Raw genomic sequence first — 26,034 nt, 5'->3', positions numbered from 1 at the left:
TGCAACGACGCTGAACTCAAACCGCTTGCAGGCTAGCGATTCCTCCAAAATTGCTCTGGGCAGTCTCTTCCGCGCCGGTGACGCTTTGTCTCATGCGCTCCGGCAGAGGCAACATAGATGGGCCAGAACACGGTTGTGCCGTTGGCTTCCATGTCACCTTTTATGGTTCTTCTGCCGGCAGGTCCCATCCAGCAGGCAGATCTGTCAGCCGGCTGAGACAAGCTGGCAAGCAGTAATGTATTTCTGCCAGAACAAGGTGATGTCTATGATTTAAAACAAGGTGCCCACCTGTAGGGTTGTGTATCTAAGGTGCTCTTTGGCCCAACTGCTTCCTGTGGGATTTCCTGCCTTTTCCCCACCCTTCTCTCTCCTCCAGGATTTCTCAGCCAGAAAAATGTCCTCCATTCCCCTCCTCCTGGAATTCTACACAGAATTCCTTAGATCCTGTGCGGGAATCAGGGCCACCCTCCACAGGTTTCCACACAGCCAGAGGATGGGTGTTCGATTTCCCCCCACCATGCCTCTCCAGAGAGGAGAGCCAGCCTGGGTGGCCTTGGGCAAGCTGCACAGTCCCAAGGCACACACATACGCTCAGAGCTAGAAGAAGGGAATGGTCGACCACTTCTGAGTCTTCTCTCTCTGGGAAACCCTGGAAAAGGATCTCTAGAAGTCAGAAAAGTTCCCCCGTGTGACTCAGCAAGGGGAAAGGAAAAAAAAAAAACACAGCGAGCCATGAAATATGGCCTGGTTTCCCACTAAGGACTCCTCCAGACTTCCTTGGATAGCTTGTCGGGGTTCCTGCTGGCCGTATTTGCCTTCTCTCCAGCAGGAAATGCGAGCAGGGCTCAGCATCTGGTCTTCCCATCAGGCTGTTGAGCACCGTTGAGTCCCCTCCTGCTCATGGGGTTGGAGCAGAGCCAAGACTCAACAAGGGCAAAAACGCTTGCCAGGGGTTTTCCTCCCCGGCTAGCTCGGCGATGAGGAATCTTTGATGGTCCGGGGGAAACTAGACTCTCTGCAGTCCTGGCCGTCGGCCACGCCGGCTTGAGCCGTTCCGCATTACGAGCCGAAATCCCTGATCTCCGTTCTGCAGCCAACGATGGCAAGCTTGTCTCTGCTTCCCTCTCCCCTCCAGGTGCTGGCCTTGTCCCCGGGGCAGGGGGAATCCCAGGAGTTGGGTCGCTCGGAACAGGCTTAGTACCGGGCGTCGGTGGCGTTCCTGGTGCAATCGGTAAGGCCCTGCGCACGGATGAGTCTCTTTGCCGGGTCGCTCCCTCGGAAATGGGAAGCTTGGGGTGCATGATGCTTTTTAACTAGCACCATCCCCAAAAAAAAAGGTGCAAGCTTCTGGATTCCACAGAATTCCTCATCCCCAAAAATTAAAACAAAACTGGTAGGGGAGGAGGAGTTTAAAAAATTCCCCACATCAGACCAGAAATAAGGTGGAAGTCCTTTTAAGAGCAGCCTCTTTGTTGCAAATCTGTTTGGGTCTGGCTTCTAAAACATGGGGGTACCTTTTTTTGGCTACAGGCGCAGGCGGGCCGGCGGCAGCCGCGGCGGCAGCAAAGGCAGCAGCGAAAGCCGCTGCGTACGGTAAGGCTTCTTCAGTTCCTCTGATCTTCTCCAAGTCTTTACGGGAGACATACAGTAAGCGACCAAGAAATATATGAATTCTTGGAAGGAAGACATTCAAACAACTTTGCAGCCGTGAACCGCCTTTGTGGCCGACCCGGGTTTTCACAAAATGACATTCCAGAAGGAATGAAACGAGCAGGAATTCAGTTACTTTGCTGGTACAAGAAGCCATGCGTTCCGGTCACTTTACCGAGTGACGTTTTACGTAATGACCTTTAAGGCATTTTTGGGAAATCCGGCAGGATTAGGTTTCCATGCTGGATGGGTGTCTCTGATGAGTATGAAGGCCGCTTGGCCCCAAGACGGGGAATGAAAAAGGAACAGAGAAGGCAAAGTTACACCAAGTTACTTTGGGAAGCGTTGCTACCCAACTAGCAGGCTGAGTCACGAATGATGATTTCCAGGTTTGCGACATCTTGGGAGTGGGGGGAGAGATGGCGTCCTGGGAGGGGGGCAAGATAACAAGAGCAAGGGTGAGTCTTAGCACCAGTATATACACACACACCCTTCCCATGGCAGCTGATGACTGGCGAGGGGATGCTGCCAGTAGGGGTGATGCTGGCAGCCGTGTCCGTTTCTCCTGAGGTTCTGGTTGCAGCCTGCCCGCCATCTGCTTTTGATAGGAAACAGACTGGCAGAGAGGGAAGTGGCGCTATTCGAGGGGTTTTTTTGAACAGCCGCAGAAGAATCGGGTTTCGTTGGGGTGGGTGTGCGTGCAGGCGAGGGAGAGAAAAATGAATCGGAGATCACAGGAGGGAGCGATGCTTTCCTTGGGGTTTGAAGTTTCTGTAGCCAGTCAGCAACTTGGAACAAATTGCAACACACACACACACACACACACACACACACACACACACACGAGCTAAAGCAACCTTCCTGTGGTGCCCCTTCCCTTCCCATGGCTTGGGGACCCCCGAGTGGGGAGCGGAAGAGGGTGGGCCAAACGCCCGGTGGCTTTGAGGAGGCCTGGAAATCAGCCAGCCGAGATGCAAGGCCTCGCAGCCGAATCCCAAAGCCCCTTGGATGGAGGCCTTCTGGATATGCTCAGAGGCCGTGTTGGAAAGCCCCAGGCTGGGGGTGTTGGGTGTCTTTGTTGCCACTTTTGAACATGGGTGTAAAACTGGACGCTGGCGGCAAAATGCTGAAGCGTATCGCTGTGTTCCGGGGGGGGGGGTGTCCCTGGTTCCTTTGGCCTACGGGTCGTATTAACACTCGTTTCGCACATTCCTAGGGGGGTCCTGCAAGAGAGAGCCAGCCCGGGTAGCCTTGGGCAAGCGGCACCGTCCCAGGGCGCCCCCTAGAGGAAGGGGCTGCTAAGCGACTTCTGAGTCCTTTATGAAAAGCCTGGGGAAAATGCTGCCGTAAATCAGAATTGACTTGATGGACACATGGCTATGTATTAAACTAGGGAGTGATCCCTAGATTTCGCAAGCCGCCATCTGGCTAAGAAAGGCTGGCTGTCGATCCACTCATGGCTGACCCCTCAAGTGGGAATAAAGGGTCCCATCCATGAAATCCATCTCCATTGTCGCCAAAGGACAGGCTAATTCCTATGGCCCCTGTTAAGCCCGTTCCCAGGCTTAGCGATCGGCTTGCATGGATTTACTGGAAAACACTTTAAAATTCCTTTAAAAACAATACAAAACTTAAGATTTATTATATTTCACACAAAATTCTTCTCCTTCGTCTCCTGTGGGAGTTTGGATATGATCTTGCCCTATTTGGACTCTGGGCAAAATCCTGTTGGCGTAACTTTGCGTTCGTGTAACCAAGGAACCCAAATCAGGAGCCAGATACATTTAATTAAAACTAATTAAAGCTTCCTGGTCACCCCCTTCATGTTCCAAGGCTCTCTAAAGATATGGAGGTTCGAGAGGGAGCCTTTAATAATAATTAATTCAAACAATCAATCAATAATCACCACGAGATCCCAGCTATGGGGAAATCTAGATATTTTTCTTATTGATTTTTCTGTTTTGAGTTTTTCCTTACCGCTCAGGGGGAACCAGAAGTCTAGGCCTTGGCAAAGGTATCGTTGCTTCTTACCTCTAGGGCCCAACGGGGAGTTGGAGAGGAGCCCAAGATGTAGCTCGGCTTCCCTCTAGTGGTCAACTCTGGGTACAACACGTGAGGGGAAAAAACCCTTACTTTAATCCTTGTTTATAAACGGTTTAAATTTATATTAGCCAAAACCCAAAGGGGGTTGGGGAGAACATAATAATCATAAAAGTCGACTGTATTTCGCTGGATCTGTCTGAAGAAGTGGACTTGTTCGCAAAAGCTCGCCTTAAAATATAACAGTTTTTTAAGTGCCATAACTTAAAAAAAATAATAATTATGGACAGATTGAACTATAAACAAATTTGGATTTCCCCCTGCACTGCCACAAACATCCATGCCTAGGGTGATGACTTGAGGGATCCCTGAAAGTTCACATGGGAACAGACACGCCTTCAGCCCCTGTGATGCCAGCCCTGAGACATACATTTCTCATCCCAAAGGCTCAGTCCTTGGGACGGATGGGATGCCCGCTTGCCCAATGCCAGCTTCACCCACTTTTCTCCTTTAGGGGCTAATCCTTCTGTCTTCCTCTCTTTCGGCAGGTGCCGGGGCCCTTCCTGGGGCTGGTTTGGGTGGCCTCGGCGTCCCAGGTGGCGCTGGGGTGCCTGGGATCGGCGGACTCCCCGGCGTGGCCCCTGGTTTGGGAGCGGGAGGTAAGTGGAGCCGATGCCTTGATGGGGTGTGTAGTTGGGGGAGGATCAGGAAGATGGGGCATGAAGGCTCCTTGGCTATACCTGGAACCATCAAGCCAAAAAAAAGAAGCCAAACTGTATCCTCTTCCAGTTTCATCCTCACTCCCTTCAGCTCAAAGCAGTGTGGCTCCCTATCAGCAAGGAAGCAGACACACACAGCAGGTCTTTTGCAAAGCTAAGGGATGGCATGACCCAATCAGGACCGAAACCCTGACCCTAAAACATTCATTGCATCAGGAAACACCCCCCCAACCACAATTGTTTTGCTAGGAAAATCTCCACGCATCGACACTGAGAATTTCCGCTACACTCAAAAGGACGTTGGGAGGCAGGGGGAAAGGATTAGGGGGGAGTCTGGCCGTTGAGAGCCCCCTCCCTTCCGCTATGCTCTTGTTAACCTCTCTTGTTTGCATCTGTGCCAGGACTGAGTCCAGCCGCAGCCGCAGCAGCAAAAGCAGCCAAATATGGTAAGTCCCGGAGTCGCTGTTCGATCGGAGGGCAGGGGGAAACAATATGTGGTCCTCATCCTTGGGAAGCCCAAGGCACGCTCTGCAAGGATCTCTTCCTGTAATTGGAGAGATGAGCTGCTGGAAGTCCAGGATAAGAAGATTTAACCACAGCCCAAAGAAACGCCTCCCCCATCTGACACGTGCTCCTTTCCCTTTCGGGCCCTGTCCCCAGCCGCGGCCTCTGAAACCCTTCCCTGTTTTGTAGGAATTGAGCCAGAATCCATGAGATCACGCTGGCCAAACTCCTGTTGGAGATTTCTAAGGGTGAATGGGTAAAGATGCCCAAAAATAAATAAATAATATTAAAAAACAACACACACACAAGCTTGCTGCTCACATTCCCAGCCATGCACCAAGTTGTGCGGTTGGCACTAAACCAGGAATGGAGAGAACGGATCCTGTGGCTGCAGTTCATGGAATTAGATTTGCAACATTTTAATCCCCAACAGGCTTCTATCCAGTTCTGTATCATAGTTTATTTTTCCAATGAGGGCTCCAGAATCTCATTGTGATTCCACCTTGGGCCTTCTTCATTGGCTTTAGAGGATCTATCCAGGGTCCTGAAACATGTGTGCTGCCCCCCACACCCTCAATTCAGTTCAGCACCTTGGAGAGATCCTACAAAGGGGATACTAAAACCAGGCCTGGATTCACAGCCCCTCCGGAATGGGATGGCTCAGCTCATGTTGGATTCTGCCCATCGGATGCCAGGATCGCAACATCAGCTGGCATTCCAGAGACTCCATCCTTGGGACAGATGGGATGCCCTCTAGCCCAATGCCCTCTTCACCTGCTGTTCTCCTTTAGGGGCTGATCCTTCTCTCTTTCTATTTTTCAGCCGGTGCTGGGGCCCTTCCCGGGGCTGGTGTTGGTGGCGTCGGCGTCCCGGGTGGCATTGGGGTGCCCGGAGTCGGTGGACTTCCTGGCTTGAGACCTGGTGTAGGAGTGAGCCCAGGAGTGGGAGGTAAGCAGGTGGATGGTTTGGCAAGTTGGATGGTTGGGAGGGGGAGTTAGAAGAGGAAGATTCCCTTGGTGTCCTTGAAGCCATCAAACTGAATGAAGGGCCGTCTCACTTGCAAGGTAGCTCCTTCCAAATTAAAGCTAAGGTTGTCCGCTAACGAGAGCCAACACTTATGACATCCTCCCCCAATCCCCCAGTCAATGGTATGTAGGGGATTCTGGGATTTGTAGTCCAAAAGGGAACCTTTCCAAAAAAAACACCTCTCTCTCTCTCTCTCTCTCTCGTTGTGGACATGGAATGGAGCACCAGACCGTCATGGGAGAAGGACCATCAGATCAAACTGGCCTGATTGGTTTGGGAGGAGAAAGGAGGGGCTACCCTCCTCTTGGATCAGGGGGGTGTTCAGGAAAGGATCATGAGAAGGATGATCTTAGGATGGCAAAGCTGGAAGGAACCCTATGGCTCATTGAGTTGAGCCCCTCTCAAGGAGGGCCAGAGGGGAATTGAACTCCCAGCCTCTGTGTCTCTCTATACAGAGACCTAAACCCCTCAGCTGTCCAGATACGGGACCGTCAAGCAATCATCCAGACCATTTGAGGTCATGGGCTTGACCTCAGATTACAGGGTCGTGGAAGATGGCCCTCATTCTGCTGGTCCCCATTCCATGGTTGCCCAAACAGAGTCGGAAAATGCATCCATCAGGGTCACTAAGGAAGCTATCGCATCTTCCAGCTGCCACGGGAGCAGGTCTTTTGCAAAGCTAATGGGATACCATTTCAGAACCCCACACAGCCCCTCCCAACCCCTTAAAGCTTTGATGGCAACCGTGAATCCTCACAACAGGACTTTCGCACCCCTGCCCAAAAATCACCCCTTTACTCCTGCGACAATTGCGGCTAAGCTCAAAGGAAGCCTGTGGGGTGGGGTGGGGGGGCCGGATCCTGAAAGTCATTAAGCGTCCCGAGATGAAGGCGCTCCTGGTTCAACTGCCCAAGTCTTCTCTTGTGTTTGTGTCAGGTTTGAGTCCGGCGGCGGCGGCAGCAAAAGCAGCGAAATACGGTAAGGCTGGAGGGGGGTGTCGCTCGGTGGCCGGAGGGTGGCAGAAAAATACGTTGCATCTGGGTAGAGATGGGCTGCATAGACTTAGACCCCAGGCTTGGTACAGCTGCTTTTTCAAAGTTCTAGTCCTCTTAAAAGCAGAGCTACATTTGGGAACTGGAGGTGTCCAGGGAGCAGCTAGAAGGAGATCGCTGTGCGCAGGATGAAAGGGTACAGCCCCACGCGGATGGACAGGAGGCACCGAGAGGTCCTCACCTTGGGCTTCTTCTCGATGGCCCATCAGCAAATCCTGATCCGCCACACACAGCCTGCGAAATACTCCATGTTGCATGAAACCATCACGCTCCCATTGGAGGTTCCCAGAATTTGGGATCCGGCACCGTTCCCACTCTTTCCATGCCCCCTTACCCCATTGCGAGGACATCTATGCCCGGATCTATTTTAATTATTATATTTCATTTGTTTCTTTAAAATATTTATGCCCTGCCATTCTCCCCGAAATCATCCAGGCGGGCAGTACAAAGAGAAGACATGACAGGGTGTAAGTCAAAATGCTGCTGAGGATTTACTCCTGCATAGGTGTCCCTGCGAGATTAGGGTGCCAAACACATGGTATGGCTAGCACAAAGCTAGTGTGCTTGGTTTGTGGAAATTCGTTGGTGTAAAATCCCAGTCGGATTGTGGCTACTGTTGTTTAACAATTTATCCTGGTTCTGCTGGTGGAAGGGGCTGAGTCCCATTCTGGAGGTGCATTGGATCTCCTCTGGCATTTCAGGATCTGTCCAAGGTCCTGCAATGTGCCCCCCCCTTGACTCGGTTCAGCACCTTGGACAGATCCTTCAGACTAAAACCAGGCCTGGATTCGTAGCCCCTCTGGAATGGGATGGCTCAGCCCATGCTGGGTTCTGCCCGTCCGATACCAAAACTGGGACTTGCATCGGCTTCCCAAAGCCTCAATGCTCAGAATGGCGTAGGGCACCTGCTGTTCTCCTTTGGGGCCTGATCCTTCTGCTTTCCTCTCTTTCGGCAGGTGCCGGGGCCGTTCCGGGGGCTGGCCTGGGTGGCGTCGGCGTCCCAGGCGGTGTAGGGATCCCTGGGGTTGGTGGACTTCCTGGCGTGGCCCCTGGTTTGGGAGTGGCCCCAGGAGTGGGAGGTAAGCTGTTTGGTGGCTTGACCTGATCTGGTTATCAGTTTTGCAGGCGTTAATATGACCCGTCCCGATGGCTCAGTCGCCCATGTAAAGCCTCAAAGCATCCGCGTGGTTCCCTTATCACTGCGGAAGCTTGAGCAGTTTCCACCGCTCTCCAGAGCAGGTCTTTTGCAAAGCTAATGGGGAATCATTGCACAATCCAATCCAAACCGACCCCACCCCAGAAACTTTCCGTGGCCACAGGGAATGCTCTCAAGAAGAGTCTCTTACTGAGAAACACCCCCCAACACACACATACTCCCAGTTCCTGCAAGGGTTATACCTAAACTCAAAAAAGAAGTTGCAGTAGACGGAGGGTTGATATAGGTAGCAGCTTTTGGTGATCAAGATGCCCCCGTTTCCTCTACAGTGGGGTCTCGACTTACGAACGGCTCGACATACGAACGTTTCGACTTACGAACCACTCTCATAGGAATATATGGACTCGACTTACGAACTTAGATTCGAGTTACGAACTCTTTTTTTCCCCTTTTTTTAAAAACCTAAGTCATCTTAGGTTAAAAGGAAAAAAGAAAAAAAATATCCCCCTCTAGTGGCAGAAGGCAGAATAGCAGCTTCCCATTAGTTTCTATGGACGAAAAGAGCAGATACGGATTAAATGGTTTTCAATGCATTCCTATGGGAAATGCAGATTCGACTTAAGAACTTTTCGACCTGAGAACTGCCTTCCAATACGGATTAAGTTCGTAAGTCAAGACCCCACTATATTCCCTAATTTTTCTCTTCTTTCCGTCAGGAGTGAGTCCGGCAGCGGCAGCAGCAGCAGCAGCTGCAAAAGCAGCTAAATATGGTGAGCTTCAATGTTTGTTTGGCCCACTGAGAGCACAGCATCACGCGGTCTTCCAGGTTCAAGGATCAGATCAGCACCGGCTTTAAATTCCTGTTGCTGTTAAATGCCCTCAGGTCCCTCTGACCGACGGCAACCCCATGAATGAGGAGCCTCCAAAAGGCCCCGTCCTCCACCGCCCTGCTCGGCTCCTGCAACCTCAAGTCTGTGGCTTCCCTTAGGGGGTCGGTCCATCTCGTATTGGAGTCTTCCTCTTTTCCTGCTGCCTTCGACTTTTCCCAGCATTATTGCCTCTTGTAGGGAATCCTGACTTCTCGGCATGTGCCCAACGGAGGATGTCAACCTTTTTGCCTCCAGAGAGCGTTCAGGCTTGATTTGCACCTGTGTGGCTGGGCAGATGTTGGAAGGAGAATGGATGGCTCGATCCATGGGAGGGAGGGGACACTCGCTTAACCCAAAGCCCTCTTCCCCTGCTCTCCTTGTGTGTAGAGGCTGATCCTTCTGCTTTCCTCTCTTTCTGCAGGCGCTGGGGCCCTTCCTGGGGCTGGCCTGGGTGGCGTCGGTGTCCCCGGCGGAGGAGGGATCCCGGGGGTTGGCGGACTTCCTGGCGTGGCCCCTGGTGTCGGAGTCGGCCCAGGAGCGGGAGGTAAGCGGGTGGGTGGTTTGGCTCAGGGTGGGGGGGCGAGGAAGAGGAAGATGGGGGAATAAAGGCTTCCCAGCCCTATATGGAACCATCAAACTGAAAATAAGCACACACCAATCCCAGGCAAGCTGCTTCCAGACCCCGAGGTCAGATCTTCGGCCAACAGGAGCTCAGAAAAGATTCTTACTCTGACTCCATCTCCCAGAATCCCCTAGCCAATACTAGGCAGGGGATTCTGGGAACTGAACTCCTCTGGTCGCCTTTCTAGAATGTGCTGCTTATGTTTTGGCCTTATTATGACGGCCACATTTCTTGCTGGGGCCACAGAAGGGAGGACTGGGGTTTTCATGCGAGAAGGACATGCCAGTTAAATTGGCCGGATCCATTTGAGCAACTGAGCCGAGAGGGAGCCCCCTGCCCTGTGGTATGGAGTGAATGAAAGCGATCTGGGGTCTCTCCATGGTCTGGCTCCCCCCTCCCCGTGTAGAGTCGAGAAATGCAGACCTCTGTCTGGATCCATATCACCCAGGAAGCGGTTGCAATAAGATCTGCCTCGGGGGCAGGTCTTTTGCAAAGCTAACGGGACTTGACTGCCCCATGGCGCTCAAGCTCCCCTGTAAGCTGTCGTAGCCACAAGGAATGCTCACAACCACCGACCCATGTCAGGAAAATCAAAGGGAAGCTAGAAGGGATGTGCATGGAAAAGGTCCAGAGGGTTCTAATATATTTGAATAGGGATTACTTTGAATTTGGTAATAAGAACTCAGGCCCTGTTCCGTCTCTAACCAAATGCTTGCCTTCTTTGCCTCTCCCAGTAGTGAATCCAGCAGCCGTGGCAGCAGCAAAAGCAGCCAAATACGGTAAGGCCCTCACTTCCTTATGGGATCAGAAATGGAAGAATGAAACATGTTCCTTTCTCACATGGGGGTGCTGAGCGCCATGCTCCCCGCAGCGACCGTTTCAAGTTCCAGATCAATCTGAAGGCGCAGTTACTCTCAAGACTTCTCCCACTTCGCTGCTTCAGAGGCGGAGAACCAGAATAAAATAGGGGACGCTGGCCAGGATCCTACAGAATAGCCAGAATCGTGGCAGGGGTTTGCCTGTCATGAAAAAGCGACTGCTTGCATTCCCAGCCACACACCAAGTCGTGCAACTGACACCTGGCCAGGGATACGGCAGCAACACGACAGTTAGTGCCAAATTCATGGCTACAGTGTATGAGGTTAAGTTGAGACTGGTGTGAATCCTCAGTAGGATTCTGGCCAGCCCTCTCATTGTTTCTGCTACCAGCCAAAGCACCTGAGTCCCATTTCACAGACGCCGTGATTCCATCACTTGTGCTTCATGCCATTCTCAACCTTTTTTGAGGGACACGGCCATAAACACAACATGAAGGAAATATAGGCTGAATCAGGATTGCATAAGTCGCATAATGAATCTTATAAGGTGGTGTGGGCAGACCTGCTTCCAGTCTGTGCCCCCTTTCTAATCTGCCAGAGGCCCCAAAAGGTCCTGAAATGTGTCCCCCACCCCCATGTAGGTTCAGGACCTTGGAGAGATCCTGCAAAGGGGAGACTAAAAGCAGGCCTGGATTCTCAGCCCCTCTGGAATGGGATGGCTCAACCCATGTTGGGTTCTGCCCATTGGATGCCAGGATCACGCCCCAGAGGATCAGCACGTGGGGCGGGTGGGACGTCCATTTGACCTCCACACTCTTCACCTGCTGTTCTCCTTCAGGGTCTGATCCTTCTGTCTTCCTCCCTTTCGGCAGGAGCCGTTCCTGGAGCTGGCCTGGGCGGCCTTGGCATCCCAGGCGGCGTTGGGGTGCCCGGAGTTGGCGGACTTCCTGGCGTGGCCCCCGGTGCAGGAGTCGGCCCAGGAGTGGGAGGTAAGCGGGTGGGTGGTTTGGCTGGCGGTGGGGGAGGAAGAGGAAGACGGGGGAATAAAGGCTTCCTTCCCCGATCTCAAATCATCAAACCTATATGATGATGATGATGATGATGATGATGATGATGATGATGATGATGATAATAATAATAATAATAATAATAATAATAATAATAATAATAATAATAATAATAATAATAATAATAATAATAATAATAATAATAATAACCAGGCATAGTAGTGTAGAATGAAGAAATGTCTGGATCACTCACATTGCAATTCCAGGAGATGCCAGAGTTGAAAAATAAAAAATTGGAAAAATCAACAAAATACAGAGTTCTGGCCATCGAAACATCTCTATTATGGATGAAACACCCTTCAGTGGTCCCCTATGTCATCGGGGCTTTGGGAACAATATCAAGAAATTTCACATAGTATTATAAGCAGTTGCAGGTCTCAGAAATCACACCACTGTCAGAGCTACAAAAAAATGGCAGTATTAGGAACAGCCTACATACTGCGCCGATACTTAACAGATACTTGGAGGGGGGGGTTGGGGGTTAAAACTTGTATCTGTTATATAATACCCATCAATGTTTTTTATAATTTTGATTGACTGTGCCTGGTATTTTTGAATAAGAATAGGAATAATGTGCCGTCAAGGCTGTTCTGACTTATGGTGACCTTTTCCAGAGTTTTCCAGTGTACTCGAAAGTGATTTACCTCTCCTTTCTTCTGGGGGTGGTATCCCTGGGACTGTGCAGGTTGCCCAAGGCCACCCAGCTTCTCTCCGGAGAAGCTCAGCGGGGGAATTGAACGCCCGACCTCTGGGACTTCATGACCCAATCAAGACGGAGACCCCCCCCCTCCACAAACTTTCATTCTGGCAGGAGCGGCCTCCTCCCTCCCTCCCTCCCTCCTCTTGTCAGCTAAGTTTGAAATGGAAGTTTTTGGGGCGAGTGGGTTATCGGTTGAGGAACTGACCCTTAATGGCGCCAAGACTTCTGTGATGTAGAGGCTCCAGTTTTTTCCTAACTCAGCTTGTTTGTCTGCTTCTTTTTGCCAGGACTGAGTCCGGCGGCCGCGGCCGCTGCCAAAGCAGCAAAATATGGTAAGGCCCTCCGTCTCTTGGTGGAGTTTAGCCCTAGGCTCAGCCATTATTCATGTGCAGTTTCTGAGTTACACTGGACGACTGGATTTGTGTCCCCGGGAAGCTGTCAGACGGTGGGAGGGTAATATGTTGACTCCAGGAGCAAAGGCCCTGGCCACAGTCCTCAGGAAAATCTGAGGGATGTAGCTTTTGGTTCCTACCGGACATTTCCAGGATTAAAAGCCTGGTGTGGGCTCTGGCGCATGCGTTCAGCGTCAAAATAAAGGACAGGCCACTGGCCAAAGCCCTGTCAGTCATTTTTCCTAGCGTTAAGTGTGATCCCTGAAGCTCTGGCCGTGAACGGCTGCTAATTTGAAAGTTGCCTCTCGCATTCCTGGTCTCGTGCCAAGTGGCATGACTAGCACATGACCTGGAATGAGGGGACGACAGGCTTAGATGCTAGCCGTTTGCTGCCACAATATAGGCAATCCAGCTAGCGCCCTCATACGTTTCCAGTCAGATTCTGGTTGCTTCTCGTTCTTTTTTTGAATAAAAGGCTTGCATTGTTTTTTAGGAAGCCAGGATGGAAATCTGAGTGCTTTTCTCTATTATTAGCCGCTTGCTCGACCTGTCATTTGGCTTCTGGGTAGAATCCAGATTTCTGTGCCTTTTATTTTTATGGATGCCAAGGGGATGTGGGTTCAGATAGGATTGCTGTGACAGTCCAGAAAGTGAGTTGGTTGCTTCAGGTTGGCACGTTGTGGGAGACGGATGCAGGGATTGGAGGGCCAAGCTTAGGGTCCCACTTTTCGGCCTCCTTTAAATGGGTCTCCTATCCCCCCCGGCATTGTGGACGATGGTGTTGCTACCCCAGAGTTCACCCAAGCCAACAGACCTGGTTTGACTCTGCAGGGAGGAATCTAGCGGGGCTTGGAAATTCCCTGAAGTCATGTCGTGCTTAAACTCCAGAGAACGAAGGAACGAGCGTGTGTTTTGAATCCACCGCTCGGCTTCCAATGTTGCTTTTGCTCCCCAGGTCAGGTTCCCGGAGCTGTCCCCGGCGGCATCGGCATCGGCGGAGTCCCCGGCGGCGTGGGCGGCGTCCCAGGGGGTGGTGTCGGTGGCCTGCCTGGTGGGTTTGGCGTCGGTGGCGTCCCAGGTACGTTCCTATGAGGAGATGAGCGCCACCAAGGTAGGGATCCCGCCACGTGCCTTGACCGGGGTTCTCTGTGTGTAACCACAGGAGCGGCGGCGGCGGCAGCAGCTAAGGCAGCAGCGAAAGCCGGAGCGTATGGTGAGCAGACCTTCCGGAAGCTTCCGAGTGCCTCCGTGTTTGCTTTGTGTCTTTTGCCTTCCTCTAGTCTTTAAAGATGGGTACAACATTCCTTAGGGCCCACATTTTGACACAGGTTCCCCCCACACACACATCTCCGCACTCCTCAGGCAATTTGAATTTAGAGTGGCCTGTCAAAGAACAGATGTTTTTACTCTGCACCCAGATGGGTGCAAATATTGGAATCCTGGAGTTGGAAGGGTCCCCTTAAGGCCATCAAGCCCAACCCTGTGCTCAGTGCAGAAATCCAAGTCAAAGCAGAGAGTGGCCCAGTTTTCTCTCGAACGCCTCCAGCGGTAGAGTGCTCACCTCCTCTCCAGGCCATGGGCTCCGTTGTCGTACTGCTCTAACGGATAAGAAGTTTTTCCTGGTTTTCAGTGGAAACCCATCTTCCTGGAACTTGAGCCCATTGTTGCCTGTCCTGCTCTCTGGGGTGATCAAGAATAGATCCTGCCCTTCCTCTGTAGGACTTCCTGTCAAGTCTTTGAAAAGGGCTCTCCTCTCTCCCCTCTGTCATCCTTTCCCCAGGCTAAACAGGTCCCTATCGTGTATTTTTGGTGGTGTTGTCAGAGGGAAAAGGGTCCCTTTCTGAAATGCACTTGAAGGGAGAAAGGGGAAGCCAGACAGCCCGATAAATCTGTAGATGCTCCAGACTTGGTTTTCAGTAAGGAAGCAGCATCCAGGAGAGGCGGGTAACAAGGATCCACATACCCCTCTACACTGGAAAAAAGTTTGCTCAAGAGCACCACCAGTGTCTAAACTTGGATAAATTCTCCTTTTGAGCTACAGTTCCCAAAAGTAGTTCATACTAGTTCTAGGATTCTTGTAGTTACAGCCCAGCCCCCAAAAGTTTTCAACTTCTGGCTCAGATCCCACAGTTTGAATGCACAGACAGACCGAGGGTTCCATGTTTTTATTGGTTTCCTTCTGGGACCTTGGGCTTCCCTGTCGGGCTCCGAACGATCACACATTTCTATCTAAAATGGGCTTTCCTTGGAGCAGGAGCTGGCGCCGGCCGAGGTCTCGTGCCCGGAGCTGCCACTGGTGGTTTGGTCCCTGGCATCGGTGGCGGGCTTGTTCCAGGAGGTGGAGGTAAGCAGCCTGCATCTCAGCGTGGATCGTGTCTTTGTTTAAAAAAAAAAAAACATATTTATTTGGATTTTCCAAGTAATAGCACAGAAAACGAGAACCCCCAAAGACCAATAAACAATATATTGAACGTTATAGGACTATTACAGTAGGATTCGTTTCTTTAAATTTAACAGATTTCTCTAAAGATCAGTGGACGTTGCAGGTGGAAAAACGGGTGGAGATAGGATGCCCAAACCCTGGCAGTTCCCCCAACCGCAGAGACATAGGGTGCGATCAGAGGGCTGCACACAGCCTGATCACACCAGAAAGGGTTGCTTTAAATGGGAGCAATCGCCATTAAAGGGTTACTGGGGAACAGCTCCAGGCTGGCCCTCGAAAGCAGAGCCACTACAGCTGGCCCCAAAAAGCCAGAACTTGGGGACAGGTTGGGGTCAGGCTGGAGCGCATTTTCCAATGCATCATGTGATCACCAGGAAATCAATTGCATGGCGGTCCAAAATGTGATCTATTTCCTGCCCCCCCGTTGCCATTTCCCGGATCCTCCTACACGGTTTGAAAAGTCTTCTGCTTTGTCCCTCCAGTGCCCGGGGGTCTTGGAGCAGCCGCGGCGGCTAAAGCAGCTGCAAAAGCTGCCAAATACGGTGAGTCCTTTTTATGTGGTTGTCCCTCTGTGCCTCCCACGCCTGCTAACTGCCCCCCCTCTTTGGGCAGGGTTGCTCGGGCCCAAGGTGGACCCGTCTCCTGTTTTGACCTGCGTAGCGGCCTTGATTTCCTTTCTGTTCATGACCTCTTTGGTTCAGACTGCTGGCTGGTGGGGATCACTAGAAGGCGGGGAGCCGTCGGACATTCACACATACTGTAATCCCTTTTCCAGCAGTGTTTTATCACTGCACGCCGGTAAACCCCGTGACTCAGAGCTGGGTCTGTGCATATTTCAAGCGAAGCTGGGCATGTTCGGCTGTATTTCATTAAGCTGTATTAAAGTAGGGGGGAGTAGAATGGAAAAGGACCAGAGGCGGGGAAATCTTTTTGTCGGTCTCTCCTCCTAAAATGCATTGAATTTAAAGTGTGTTGAGTTTAAAATGTTTTAAATTTGAAATGTGTTTCCCGTCCACTAGAAATCTTTCCGACTTCTCTACAGGTGCTGGAGGCAGAGGTGTGCCAGGGGGCGGAGTCGTGCCAGGAGGTGGAGTCGTGCCAGGAGGCGGAGTCCTGCCAGGGGGCGGAGTCCTGCCAGGGGGCGGAGTCGTGCCAGGGGGCGGAGTCGTGCCAGGGAGCGTTCCCGGTGCAGGTGATCCCCTCCTTACCTCTTTCTCCTCCTGAGCTGAAGTGTTATTCCTGGAGAATCAGGAAAGCTCAGGATCCTGACATGGGATCCTGACACGGCTCGATTTTGAACAACCCTTTCTCTTTGCCTGGCAGGGATACCGCAGATCGGAGTCCAGCCGGGGGCCAAGCCACCTAAATATGGTTCGTGAACTTTTGGGGAGAAATGTTTGAGATCCCGCCTTAGGGATCTGTGGCACCGGACCACTTTGGCGGTGGAGGGATTTAGCACTTGGGAGAGAAACGGACGGATCTGTTCTGTATTTTCCCCTTGGTCCCGCAAGGCTGGGCCCAGCGTGCCACCCTGCGCCCACCACCTTCAGGGCTTAATTAACAAGAAGGCACCTGCACAAACCCCATAGCTATTTAATGGGAGTGCCATAAACAGGATGCTCCTATTTCCGTGGAAGGAGGTTTTCTCTCTGGACCGTCTCCCAAGGATCAGAGTTAGCATGTAGCATGCAGTGGGAATGTTAAGGAAATTTACTGGCTGCATGCTTGAGTCGTATCCCTCCCTTTCTTTTTCTCTGCCAGGCGTCCCTGGGACCGGACTGGGTGGTCTTGGTGTACCAGGTATGCGGTTCGTTGTTTTTTTTTTTTTTTTAATATTATGGGGTGAGGTGGGAGGGGGTAATTGGGAAAGCAAGACAGGGAGAGTTGGTGTGACTGGAAAAAGTTGAACTGTAAAACCCTACAACTGTAGGTTTCAGAAGAGCCCCAAACCAGAGGCTGTTCTGTAGACATAGACCAACAAACAGGTTCCCACAGATTTCCTGTGAGTTTCACACGAGGTTTGTGTGTTTAGTCGTTTAGTCGTGTCTGACTCTTCGTGACCCCATGGACCAGAGCACGCCAGGCCCTCCTGTCTTCTACTGCCTCCCGGAGTTGTGTCAGGTTCATGTTGGTTGCTTCGCAGACACTGTCCAGCCATCTCATCCTCGGTCGTCCCCTTCTCCTCTTGCCGTCACACCTTCCTAACATCAGGGTTTCTTCCAAGGACTCTTTTCTTCTCATGAGATGGCCAAAGTACTGGAGCCTCAGCTTCAGGATCTGTCCTTCCAGTGAGCCCTCAGGGTTGATTTCCTTTAGAACTGATAGGTTTGTTCTCCTTGCAGTCCAGGGGATTCTCAAGAGCCTCCTCCAGCACCACAATTCAAAGGCATCAATTCTTCGGCGGTCAGCTTTCTTTATGGTCCAGCTCTCACTTCCATACATCACGACAGGAAAAACCATAGCTTTGACTATTCGGACTTTTGTTGGCAATGTGATGTCTCTGCTTTTCAAGATGCTGTCAAGATTTGTCATCGCTTTCCTCCCAAGAAGAAGGCGTCTTTTAATTTCAGGGCTGCTGTCTCCATCTGCAGTGATCATGGAGCCCAGGAAGATAAAATTTGACACTGCCTCCATATCTTCCCCTTCTATTTGCCAGGAGGTGATGGGACCAGTGGCCATGATCTTAGTTTTTTTGATGTTGAGTTTCAGACCGTTTTTTGCACTCTCCTCTTTCACTCTCATTACAAGGTTCTTTAGTTCCTCCTCACTTTCTGCCATCAGAGTGGTATCATCTGCATATCGGAGGTTGTTGATATTTCTTCCGGCAATCTTAATTCCGGCTTGGGTTTCTTCCAGTCCAGCCTTCCGCATGATGTATTCTGCATATAAGTTAAATAAGCTGGGGGACAGTATACAGCCTTGCCGTACTCCTTTCCCAATTTTGAACCACTCAGTTGTTCCATGACCAGTTCTGACTGTTGCTTCCTGTCCCACATATAGGTTTCTTAGGAGATGGATAAGGTGGTGAGGCACTCCCATTTCTTTAAGGACTTGCCATAGTTTGCTGTGGTCCACACAGTCAAAGGCTTTGGCATAGTCAATGAAGCAGAAGTAGATATTTTTCTGGAACTCTCTGGCTTTCTCCATAATCCAGCGCAAGTTAGCAATTTGGTCTCGAGTTCCTCTGCCTCTTCGGAATCCAGCTTGTACTTCTGGGAGTTCTCGGTCCACATACTGCTGAAGCCTACCTTGGAGGATTTTGAGCATAACCTTGCTAGCGTGTGAAATGAGTGCAATTGTACGGTAGTTGGAGCATTCTTTGGCACTGCCTTTCTTTGGGATTGGGATGTAGACTGATCTTTTCCAATCCTCTGGCCACTGTTGAGTTTTCCAAACTTGCTGGCATATTGAATGTAGCACCTTAACAGCATCATCTTTCAAGATTTTAAGTAGTTCAACTGGCATGCCATCACCTCCACTGGCCTTGTTGTTAGCCAGGCTTTCTAAGGCCCACTTGACTTCGCTCTCCAGGATGTCTGGCTCAAGGTCAGCAACTACATTGTCTGGGTTGTCCGGGATATCCAAATCTTTCTGATATAATTCCTCTGTGTATTCTTGCCACCTCTTCTTGACGTCTTCTGCTTCTGTTAGGTCCCTCCCATTTTTGTCTTTTATCATGTTCATCTTTGCGCAAAATGTTCCTCTAGTATCTCCAATTTTCCTGAACAGATCTCTGGTCTTTCCTTTTCTGTTATCTTCCTCTATTTCTTTGCATTGTTCATTTAAGAAGGCCCTCTTGTCTCTCCTTGCTATTCTTTGGAAGTCAGCATTCAATTTTCTGTAACTTTCCCTATCTCCCTTGCATTTTGCTTCCCTTCTCCTCTCTGCTATTTCTAAGGCCTCGTTGGACAGCCACTTTGCTTTCTTGCATTTCCTTTTCTTTGGGATGGTTTTCGTTGCTGCCTCCTGGACAATGTTACGAGCCTCTATCCAAAGTTCTTCAGGCACTCTGTCCACCAAATCTAGTTCCTTAAATCTGTTCTTTACTTCCACTGTGTACTCATAAGGGATTTGGTTTAGATGATACCTGAGTGGCCCAGTGGTTTTTCCTACTCTCTTCAGTCTAAGCTTGAATTTTGCTATGAGAAGCTGATGATCAGAACCGCAGTCAGCTCCAGGTCTTGTTTTTGCTGACTGTATAGAGCTTCTCCATCTTTGGCTGCAGAGAATATAATCAATCTGATTTCGATATTGCCCATCTGGTGATTTCCATGTATAGAGTCGCCTCTTGTGTTGTTGGACACACGAGGTTTGGGAAGGAAGAATATCTGAGGAGAGCCTCCAGACATATTGCATTTACAGTTATCCGGCCACTTTGAATTGCCTCTGGATCGTGACTAGGAAATCTCCAAGGTTTCCCTTTCCCGCATCTGGATTATATGACAAGTTGGTTCAAAGCCCCACCTGGGAAAAGCTGGCAATTCATCTCCCTACATGTAATATAAGGGAGATGTAAAAAAAGGAGAATTCCTTGAAAACTGAGCACTCTTGATTTCTGTTTCTGGAGACAAATCTGCCCATTTTGGGATTTTCCATCCCTTTGAATACAGCAGGACCCCTGTATCCATGGGGAATCTGTTCCAAGACCCCTTCCGGATCATGAAAAAACGCAGCTTATAGCAAACACTATTATAATGTGGTCTCTGGCTCCCTGTAAGGGCCAGTTTTGGTAACTTCATGGTTGAAAATAGATATTCTGGGGATATTTCTTTTAATATTTCCCAAAATCAGCAGATGCTGATCCTGTGGATAAGGGGCTCTGACTGTATTCTGAAGCGTCAGTGCTTTTTGCTCAAAGACGAAGAAATTGGCCAAACTGTGATCAATCTAAATTTTACTTTAAAAATAACTGAACTAAAATTCTTCCCCCACCCCGGCATTCAGCACCAGTGGGTGTGGAGAGCATGCCTCTGACAGTACCTGTTTTTCCCCAGGCCTCGGTAGCAGACCGGGAGGATTTGGAGTCCCTGGCGCTGGGGGAATCGGTTACGGTGGCGTCGGAGCCGGAGGGCTGGCGCCGGGTGTGTAGAGGTGGCACAGTGGGACCGTTGCGGATGGGAGACGGGGGGGGGGGGGAGAGCCATCGTCCATTTTCCCCACTCATGAAGTCACCAGGATGCCCTGAAAATCAAATAAAGAATCTCCTGGGGTTGTTTTAAAGAGAAAAGCAGGGTAGAAATGAATGAATGAATGAATGAATGAATGAATGAATGGATGGATGGATGGATGGATGGATGGATGGATGGATGGATGGATGGATGGATGGATGGATGGATGGATGTGCTAAGAAAAATACATCTTCTAACCTCTCCAAAGCCATCAGCTTAGGTCTGAATCTGAGGCCTGTAGGGTTTCTGCCGGGCCCCCGGGCATCAACGATACGTGTTCTGAAGGCAGCGAACACTTCCTATTTGTTACTCTGGATCGGTGCCAGTTCGTGCCGAGCCCTGGGTTTAGCTCTGACAGTTTAAATACAGCAAAGGAGAGGGAAAAAATAGTTTATGGGACTGAGAGGAAATCTCAGCAGTGGTCATTTGCTGGATTTTTTTCCCCTGCGCCACGAACATTTTAGCCCAAATTTTGGACACGGTCCCCAACTCCGTTTCAAAGAGAATGACAGCAATTATTTCTAAGACAGTGAGGAAGGCTCCTTTATTCCCCTGTGGGGGGGGGGGAAGTTACTTTCCCCCATCTTTGGTCAAAAGCATTCAGCTGAGACCCACAAAGGAGCCCCAGGTAAAGGAGATTAAATTGTCGTTTTTATCTCATCTGGTTCCGTAGGGTTGACGTATCCAGGAGCCGGCTCAAAACCTCCTAAACCAGGTGATTAAAAATAAAAAGGATCTCGGGCTGCAGGGGTGGGAGGTGGGGCAGGGCGGTACTGTCAATTAGGAAAAGTGGTGCCTGGGGAAGATTCACTAGGCATCATCATTTTCTCAGATGAAAGATGATGCTGTTCCAGAGGCTGGGAGGCTCACAGTGGGCAGCAGGCCTGGCAGGTGCTTTTCCCCTCCCCCAAAGCCCATGACATGACTTTGAGGCTTTGCTAGAACACCCTGAGCCCTAAAGTTCTCTAAAGTTGTTGTCTGGAAAGTGAATATTGCAGATACCAACGCCCCCACTCTTAGACCCTGGAAATGTTCCATATTTGGACTGATCCAGAAATACAGTAAGACCTCTATATCCGCAGGGGATCGGGTTCAAAGCCCCTACCCAAAGAAGCTGAAAACTGTGGATACTAGCAAACCCTGATAATTGTACCAAATTACAAAAGAAGCTGGCTCGTTGTTTTGAGCAGATTGCTATGCAGTCCTTTTGCACAAATGGCAGCAACATTGATTGGGCGGCGGGGGGGGGGGATGCTCCTTGTCTTGCTTTCCTCCCAGAGCTGAGGAATCTTGCAAGATGGGGACATTCCTCATTGAGGGCTAGCATCATGGACAGGCGGCCTTAATCTACAAGAGGCTGGATTTTTCACGTCCTTACTAAGTTGTCACTGCTCTTGCCAACCAAGTGTGGTTTTGCTTTGCTCCCACAGGCTACGGGCTTGGCCTCACGCGATACGGTGAGTTCAAGAACAGAACTGTCCAGTTTTTCAAAACAACTCCACTTGGGATATGGCCCTCAGCTCTGATCCTGCAGAGGGAGGGCCGGGGGGGGGGGAATCCCTCGGGTTTAAACAAGAATGGGTTTTTGAGAATATTCATTTATTGATGGAACTGCCTGTCGCTCCTCACATGTTCAGAGACCCTCTAGTTCCATCACATATGCTTAATATAATATTCAGGAACACGAGATAAATACTGTCTCCTCCCTTTATAATAAGGTGACTCTTCAGATCCTCCCTCCCCACTTTCCTTTCCAGAAAGGGGGGAACATTTCATATTTTTAATATTTTCAAACAGCGGATAAGTGAAACCGTGGATACTGGGTTGCTGAGTTGTTCCCCTCACCCTGTATAGTATTTTCAGATCCTCTGGATAGCCCTGCAGAAGCTGGGTCCAATCCTGGGGAGCGGGGAGGTCAATTAAGTTTTCAACCTCTATTAGAAGCTTGTGCCAGCAGACCTCCGAGGTGCCAGCAGTGGGATCGGTCTTCTGTCAGGTCTTCTGTCAGCTTTAACCCAGTCTTTATCTGGCTCGGAAGACTTGGGTTCTGTATGTACCGACTTCATGGAGGAGCTGTGGGAACAGCCCCATTCACAACACACACACACAGAAAGACTGGGTGTCCTTGTCAAAACACTTGACTTGCCCAGCGATGAGCTCTTGTGAGTGAGTCAAGCTGCATATGGGTCATTCACCTCTCACCTTGACTTTTGTTTTTACCCCCCACCTTTTTCCCTCCCTGTTTTTCTCTTCCGCAGCAGACGGACTGTCTCCTATTGTACCAGGTACTGTATGTTGCGATCTTCAGCCAGTGCTGGGGAAGTTACTTCTGGGGGAACCACAGCTCTCTGAACGCCCAGGTCTCCTTGGCCATTGGGAGGTTTGGAAAATTATAGTTCAAAGACGGAACTTAATTTTCCAAGCTCTGGACTACGGATGTGGGAAGACTCTGTGCGGGCAGAATGGGGGCAGAACGCAGGCAAAATAGACTCACGGAACTTAATGAGCCACATGGGATTTAATGCACATGTCTGACCTGTGGCCACAGAAATGTAGGTCTTTTTGTGACAATCAGATGTTTTTTCCAGACCTAAGGGATGCCCGCTTCCAATGACGGGCTCTCTGGATGTAAAGTTCCCCTCTGAAAAAGACGCTTGAACCCCCCCACTGCTTCCTTCTCATCTCAAGAGGGCAGCTGGGCCTCTGAGCATATGCAGGACATGGGGAGGGGCAGAATGTGGGGGGTGGAGAGGAATGGAGAAGGTTGAGGGGGTGCTATGTTCATACTAATGCGCTCCTGTCTGTTTCGGGTTTGCAGGTGGCGGCGGCTATGGCGGTAAGTGCAATACTTTGGGTGAAAGGGGAAGAAAGGGAGGAGCCGGGCTCTGCTGCCAATGTGTGGAGTGACCCACCCCCTTCTTGTCCTCCCCATTGCAGGCAAACCCCCCAAGCCCTATGGAGCCCTAGGAGCCTTGGGCTACAGAGGTAGGTGGCCTCCCTGCACCCTGGAAGGAGAACTTAAGGAGTGAAGGGATGTGTTATTGCCAACTCAGTCCCAGAACCTCCATGTTCGGGAGCAGTCTACCATCATGTTCGTTCCAGAGGCACACTGGAGGAGAGGTTCTGCCAATCTGGCCCAAAATGGGCAGTCATTCTGCCCCTGTGGAGGACAAATTCTGCATGGGCCTCATCCTGCCTGGGAAGGGAAAACTGCAGAACTCATGAAAAGCCTGTTCACTGGACTATAGAGTTCCTTCAGGCTGGGGCACCATCTCAGGCAGCAAACTATCTATCTAATCTGTTTTTTTCACATGCGTTACCAGAACTGGCCACACTACATATTCTTCACTAAAACGTATTCATAGCATGGTCTCTGGCTCCCTCTAGGGGCCGATTCTGGTAATATGTGTGAAAACGGGGTTTTCTGCTTTTTTCCCCTCTTTTAATATTTTTAATATTTTCAGACCATGGGCAAGTGAATCAGTGCATACTGATCCTGTGGATGTCTTCCTCTTTGCTTTTTCTGTGCCCAAGGTCAGGCATCAACATGTTTAGGGACTGCCCCTGCATACCTCTCTCTCCCTTTCCGCCCACCTTGCAGATAGATAGATAGATAGATAGATAGATAGATAGATAGATAGATAGATAGATAGATAGATAGATAGATAGATAGATAGATAGATAGATAGATAGATAGATAGATAGATAGATAGATAGATAGATAGATAGATAGATAGATCTGCCTGTCTAGCAGGGAAACCACCCTGAAATTTTGACCTGCTTTGTCATCATTTTGAGCTGGGAAGCGAAAGAGCCGAGTCACCCGGCGTCGGAGGGCAACGTTTCACCTCCTCTCCATCTCTCTTGTGTTTTTCCTCCTCGCAGGCGTGAATCCGGCAGCTGCAGCTGCAGCAAAAGCAGCGAAATACGGTAAGGCTGCCTTGCTGTCTTTCCCTCGAGGGAGGGGGTAAGGCAGATCCTGCCAGCGTTCTGCTGTTGTCGCATGACAAAATGTTGTCGGTTTCTCCCCCAACCTTGGAAAAGAGGGTCCTCGGCTCTTTATCCCAAGCCGCCCCCCCTCTGGGCGCTCAGGACCACCCCCCTCAAAAAAAGGAGGTATCTTGGCAGCAGCAAAGCATTTTTAATCTGTTATAAAAGAATTTGTTTTTAAACAGAACTCGGCAGCCGTCTGTTGAGCTGCATGGCCTGGGTCCAGCTAGATGACCCTTAGCTGCCCTTCGACTCTGTCGTTCTATTTTTCTTCCTGGTCTCAGGCCCAAATTGGCCACAGAATTTATTTATGTCCTGGGTTTCTTCCAAGGAACTCAAGCTACTGTACATGGCGGTCGTCCTCCCGCTTTCCATACATTTCTCCCCACAACCCTGTGAGAGAAAGGGGCAGGGCCTGGCCTGAGGTCCCTCTGTGGGGCTTATGGCAGAGATTTGAACCCAGACCCCACAAGCTACAGCCCGGCACACTCGCCTCAGGCCTATCCTAGCACAAAATCCCCCCCATGCATTCCTCTTTTTTTTTTCTTTTAAAGAGACAGACATCCAATATTTTGTGGCTGGTCGGCAACTATCCGGCCTTCCCCCCTCCAGTGTACAGATCTTTACTCATTCCCCTTCTCTCACTCCATCGCAGGGCTTGGTCGAAAGCGGAAGTAGCCCGGAAGGATCTGAACGTCCAATTCACCTCATGAACTTTGGTGCTACTGCGTGGTCTCGAATGTACCCCCCCCTCAACCCACCCCGAGAAAAGCCGCCACCGCCATCGCCACCGTTCTGTGCCTTCTCCTCACCGCCTGCCCCCCCCACCCAGATCGCCTTCTTCCCACCCTCCCCTCCCCATCCCTCCCACGGGTGCTACCCCAACCCACCTGCAGGGGGAGCCCTCCTTGCGTTCCACTCTCCGGGTCGATTTGGTGCTGAAGCCGAGAAGGGTCCGTCTCCGGAGTGGGTCTGCCCGAGCACTTTAACCTGCTCCTGAGCCCTGTGGCCCATCAGCTGGGGTCAGTAGCCGCTGGCCAGTTGGCACCCCCCCAAACCTTCACTCTTTTCTGCCGGCTCCCCCCCTATGGATCTCTATTTGTGTTTGCGTATGTGTGTGTGTGCAGAGGGATGCTCCCCCCCCAATCCATCCTGTGAGTCTTCAGCCAGAGCATCCTTCACTTCCCTCGGCCCGCCGCCTCCGTCCGGGGAAATCAGATCAGGCCAGGACAGCCACAGCCAATGAGATTAACCTTAATCCCGCCGCTGCCACCGCCTCTGTGGGCAACCAGCTTCCCCGGAGGATTAGCCCAACCGGGCTGGGTCCGGCGTACCTAAGCCGGGCACCTGATCTCGCACCGTCTGGACCCAAGTGACCACGGGCGGCCGGGTGCGAGACCCTTGTCTGTCTGACCAGCCGACCTGCGCCACATCTCCGTTTGTTTAATCACCTTTGATGTAACTGGGAGGGGACACTTTTTTTTGTACAGGAGAACCATAACTGCTTTCCAGAAATTAAAACGAAATAAAAACCTGACTAATAAATAACTTTTTAAAGGAAACAAGAATCTGTTTCTTTCTTTTTTTCTCTCTTTTCCCCTTTTGGAAAAGGCCCTCTTCAGAAGTCGGCAACGCTGAAGCTTGCCTCTATAGTGGAGCAGGATTAAAATTCAGAGCCTTTGGGTGGGGAGCTGGCACTCTTCCGGGCTTGCCCATGGCATGATGCTTTGATGACTTCTCAACTCTTCTACAGGATTTTTCCTCCACCCTGAAAGGTTAAAAATCCTTTCCCTTGAGAACTCTGAACCTAAGTCCTTG

At 50.7% G+C, this 26,034-nt stretch overlaps 1 protein-coding gene across 5 annotated transcripts in view; it reads left to right on the top strand.

Annotated features, from left to right (window-relative positions):
- Positions 1 to 25,784, top strand: part of ELN (elastin) — a 57,382-nt gene extending 31,598 nt beyond the window's left edge. For 4 of the 5 annotated variants that reach the window (XM_072978388.2, XM_072978390.2, XM_072978392.2 and 1 more), the window contains 27 exons: positions 1,136 to 1,231; positions 1,531 to 1,593; positions 4,239 to 4,349; positions 4,811 to 4,855; positions 5,736 to 5,861; positions 6,876 to 6,917; positions 7,948 to 8,070; positions 8,864 to 8,917; positions 9,438 to 9,560; positions 10,373 to 10,417; positions 11,329 to 11,445; positions 12,511 to 12,555; positions 13,571 to 13,693; positions 13,778 to 13,828; positions 14,870 to 14,959; positions 15,541 to 15,600; positions 16,101 to 16,250; positions 16,382 to 16,429; positions 16,820 to 16,858; positions 20,053 to 20,139; positions 20,900 to 20,941; positions 21,657 to 21,683; positions 22,485 to 22,511; positions 23,045 to 23,062; positions 23,164 to 23,211; positions 24,112 to 24,156; positions 24,872 to 25,784. In XM_072978388.2, the coding sequence (XP_072834489.2) occupies positions 1,136 to 1,231; positions 1,531 to 1,593; positions 4,239 to 4,349; positions 4,811 to 4,855; positions 5,736 to 5,861; positions 6,876 to 6,917; positions 7,948 to 8,070; positions 8,864 to 8,917; positions 9,438 to 9,560; positions 10,373 to 10,417; positions 11,329 to 11,445; positions 12,511 to 12,555; positions 13,571 to 13,693; positions 13,778 to 13,828; positions 14,870 to 14,959; positions 15,541 to 15,600; positions 16,101 to 16,250; positions 16,382 to 16,429; positions 16,820 to 16,858; positions 20,053 to 20,139; positions 20,900 to 20,941; positions 21,657 to 21,683; positions 22,485 to 22,511; positions 23,045 to 23,062; positions 23,164 to 23,211; positions 24,112 to 24,156; positions 24,872 to 24,894 (1,868 nt within the window). In that variant the 3' untranslated portion in view covers positions 24,895 to 25,784. The remainder of the gene's footprint in view (positions 1 to 1,135; positions 1,232 to 1,530; positions 1,594 to 4,238; positions 4,350 to 4,810; positions 4,856 to 5,735; positions 5,862 to 6,875; positions 6,918 to 7,947; positions 8,071 to 8,863; positions 8,918 to 9,437; positions 9,561 to 10,372; positions 10,418 to 11,328; positions 11,446 to 12,510; positions 12,556 to 13,570; positions 13,694 to 13,777; positions 13,829 to 14,869; positions 14,960 to 15,540; positions 15,601 to 16,100; positions 16,251 to 16,381; positions 16,430 to 16,819; positions 16,859 to 20,052; positions 20,140 to 20,899; positions 20,942 to 21,656; positions 21,684 to 22,484; positions 22,512 to 23,044; positions 23,063 to 23,163; positions 23,212 to 24,111; positions 24,157 to 24,871) is intronic. The other variant, XM_072978389.2, reaches the window with a different exon arrangement.
- Positions 25,785 to 26,034: the final 250 nt, after the last annotated feature.

This window comes from Pogona vitticeps, chromosome 7 (genome assembly GCF_051106095.1).
Source record: "Pogona vitticeps strain Pit_001003342236 chromosome 7, PviZW2.1, whole genome shotgun sequence".
In the NCBI taxonomy this organism is placed as follows: Eukaryota; Metazoa; Chordata; class Lepidosauria; order Squamata; family Agamidae; genus Pogona; species Pogona vitticeps.
The sequence above is the reverse complement of the archived record's forward strand: the minus strand, read 5'-3'. Positions and strand labels throughout refer to the sequence as shown.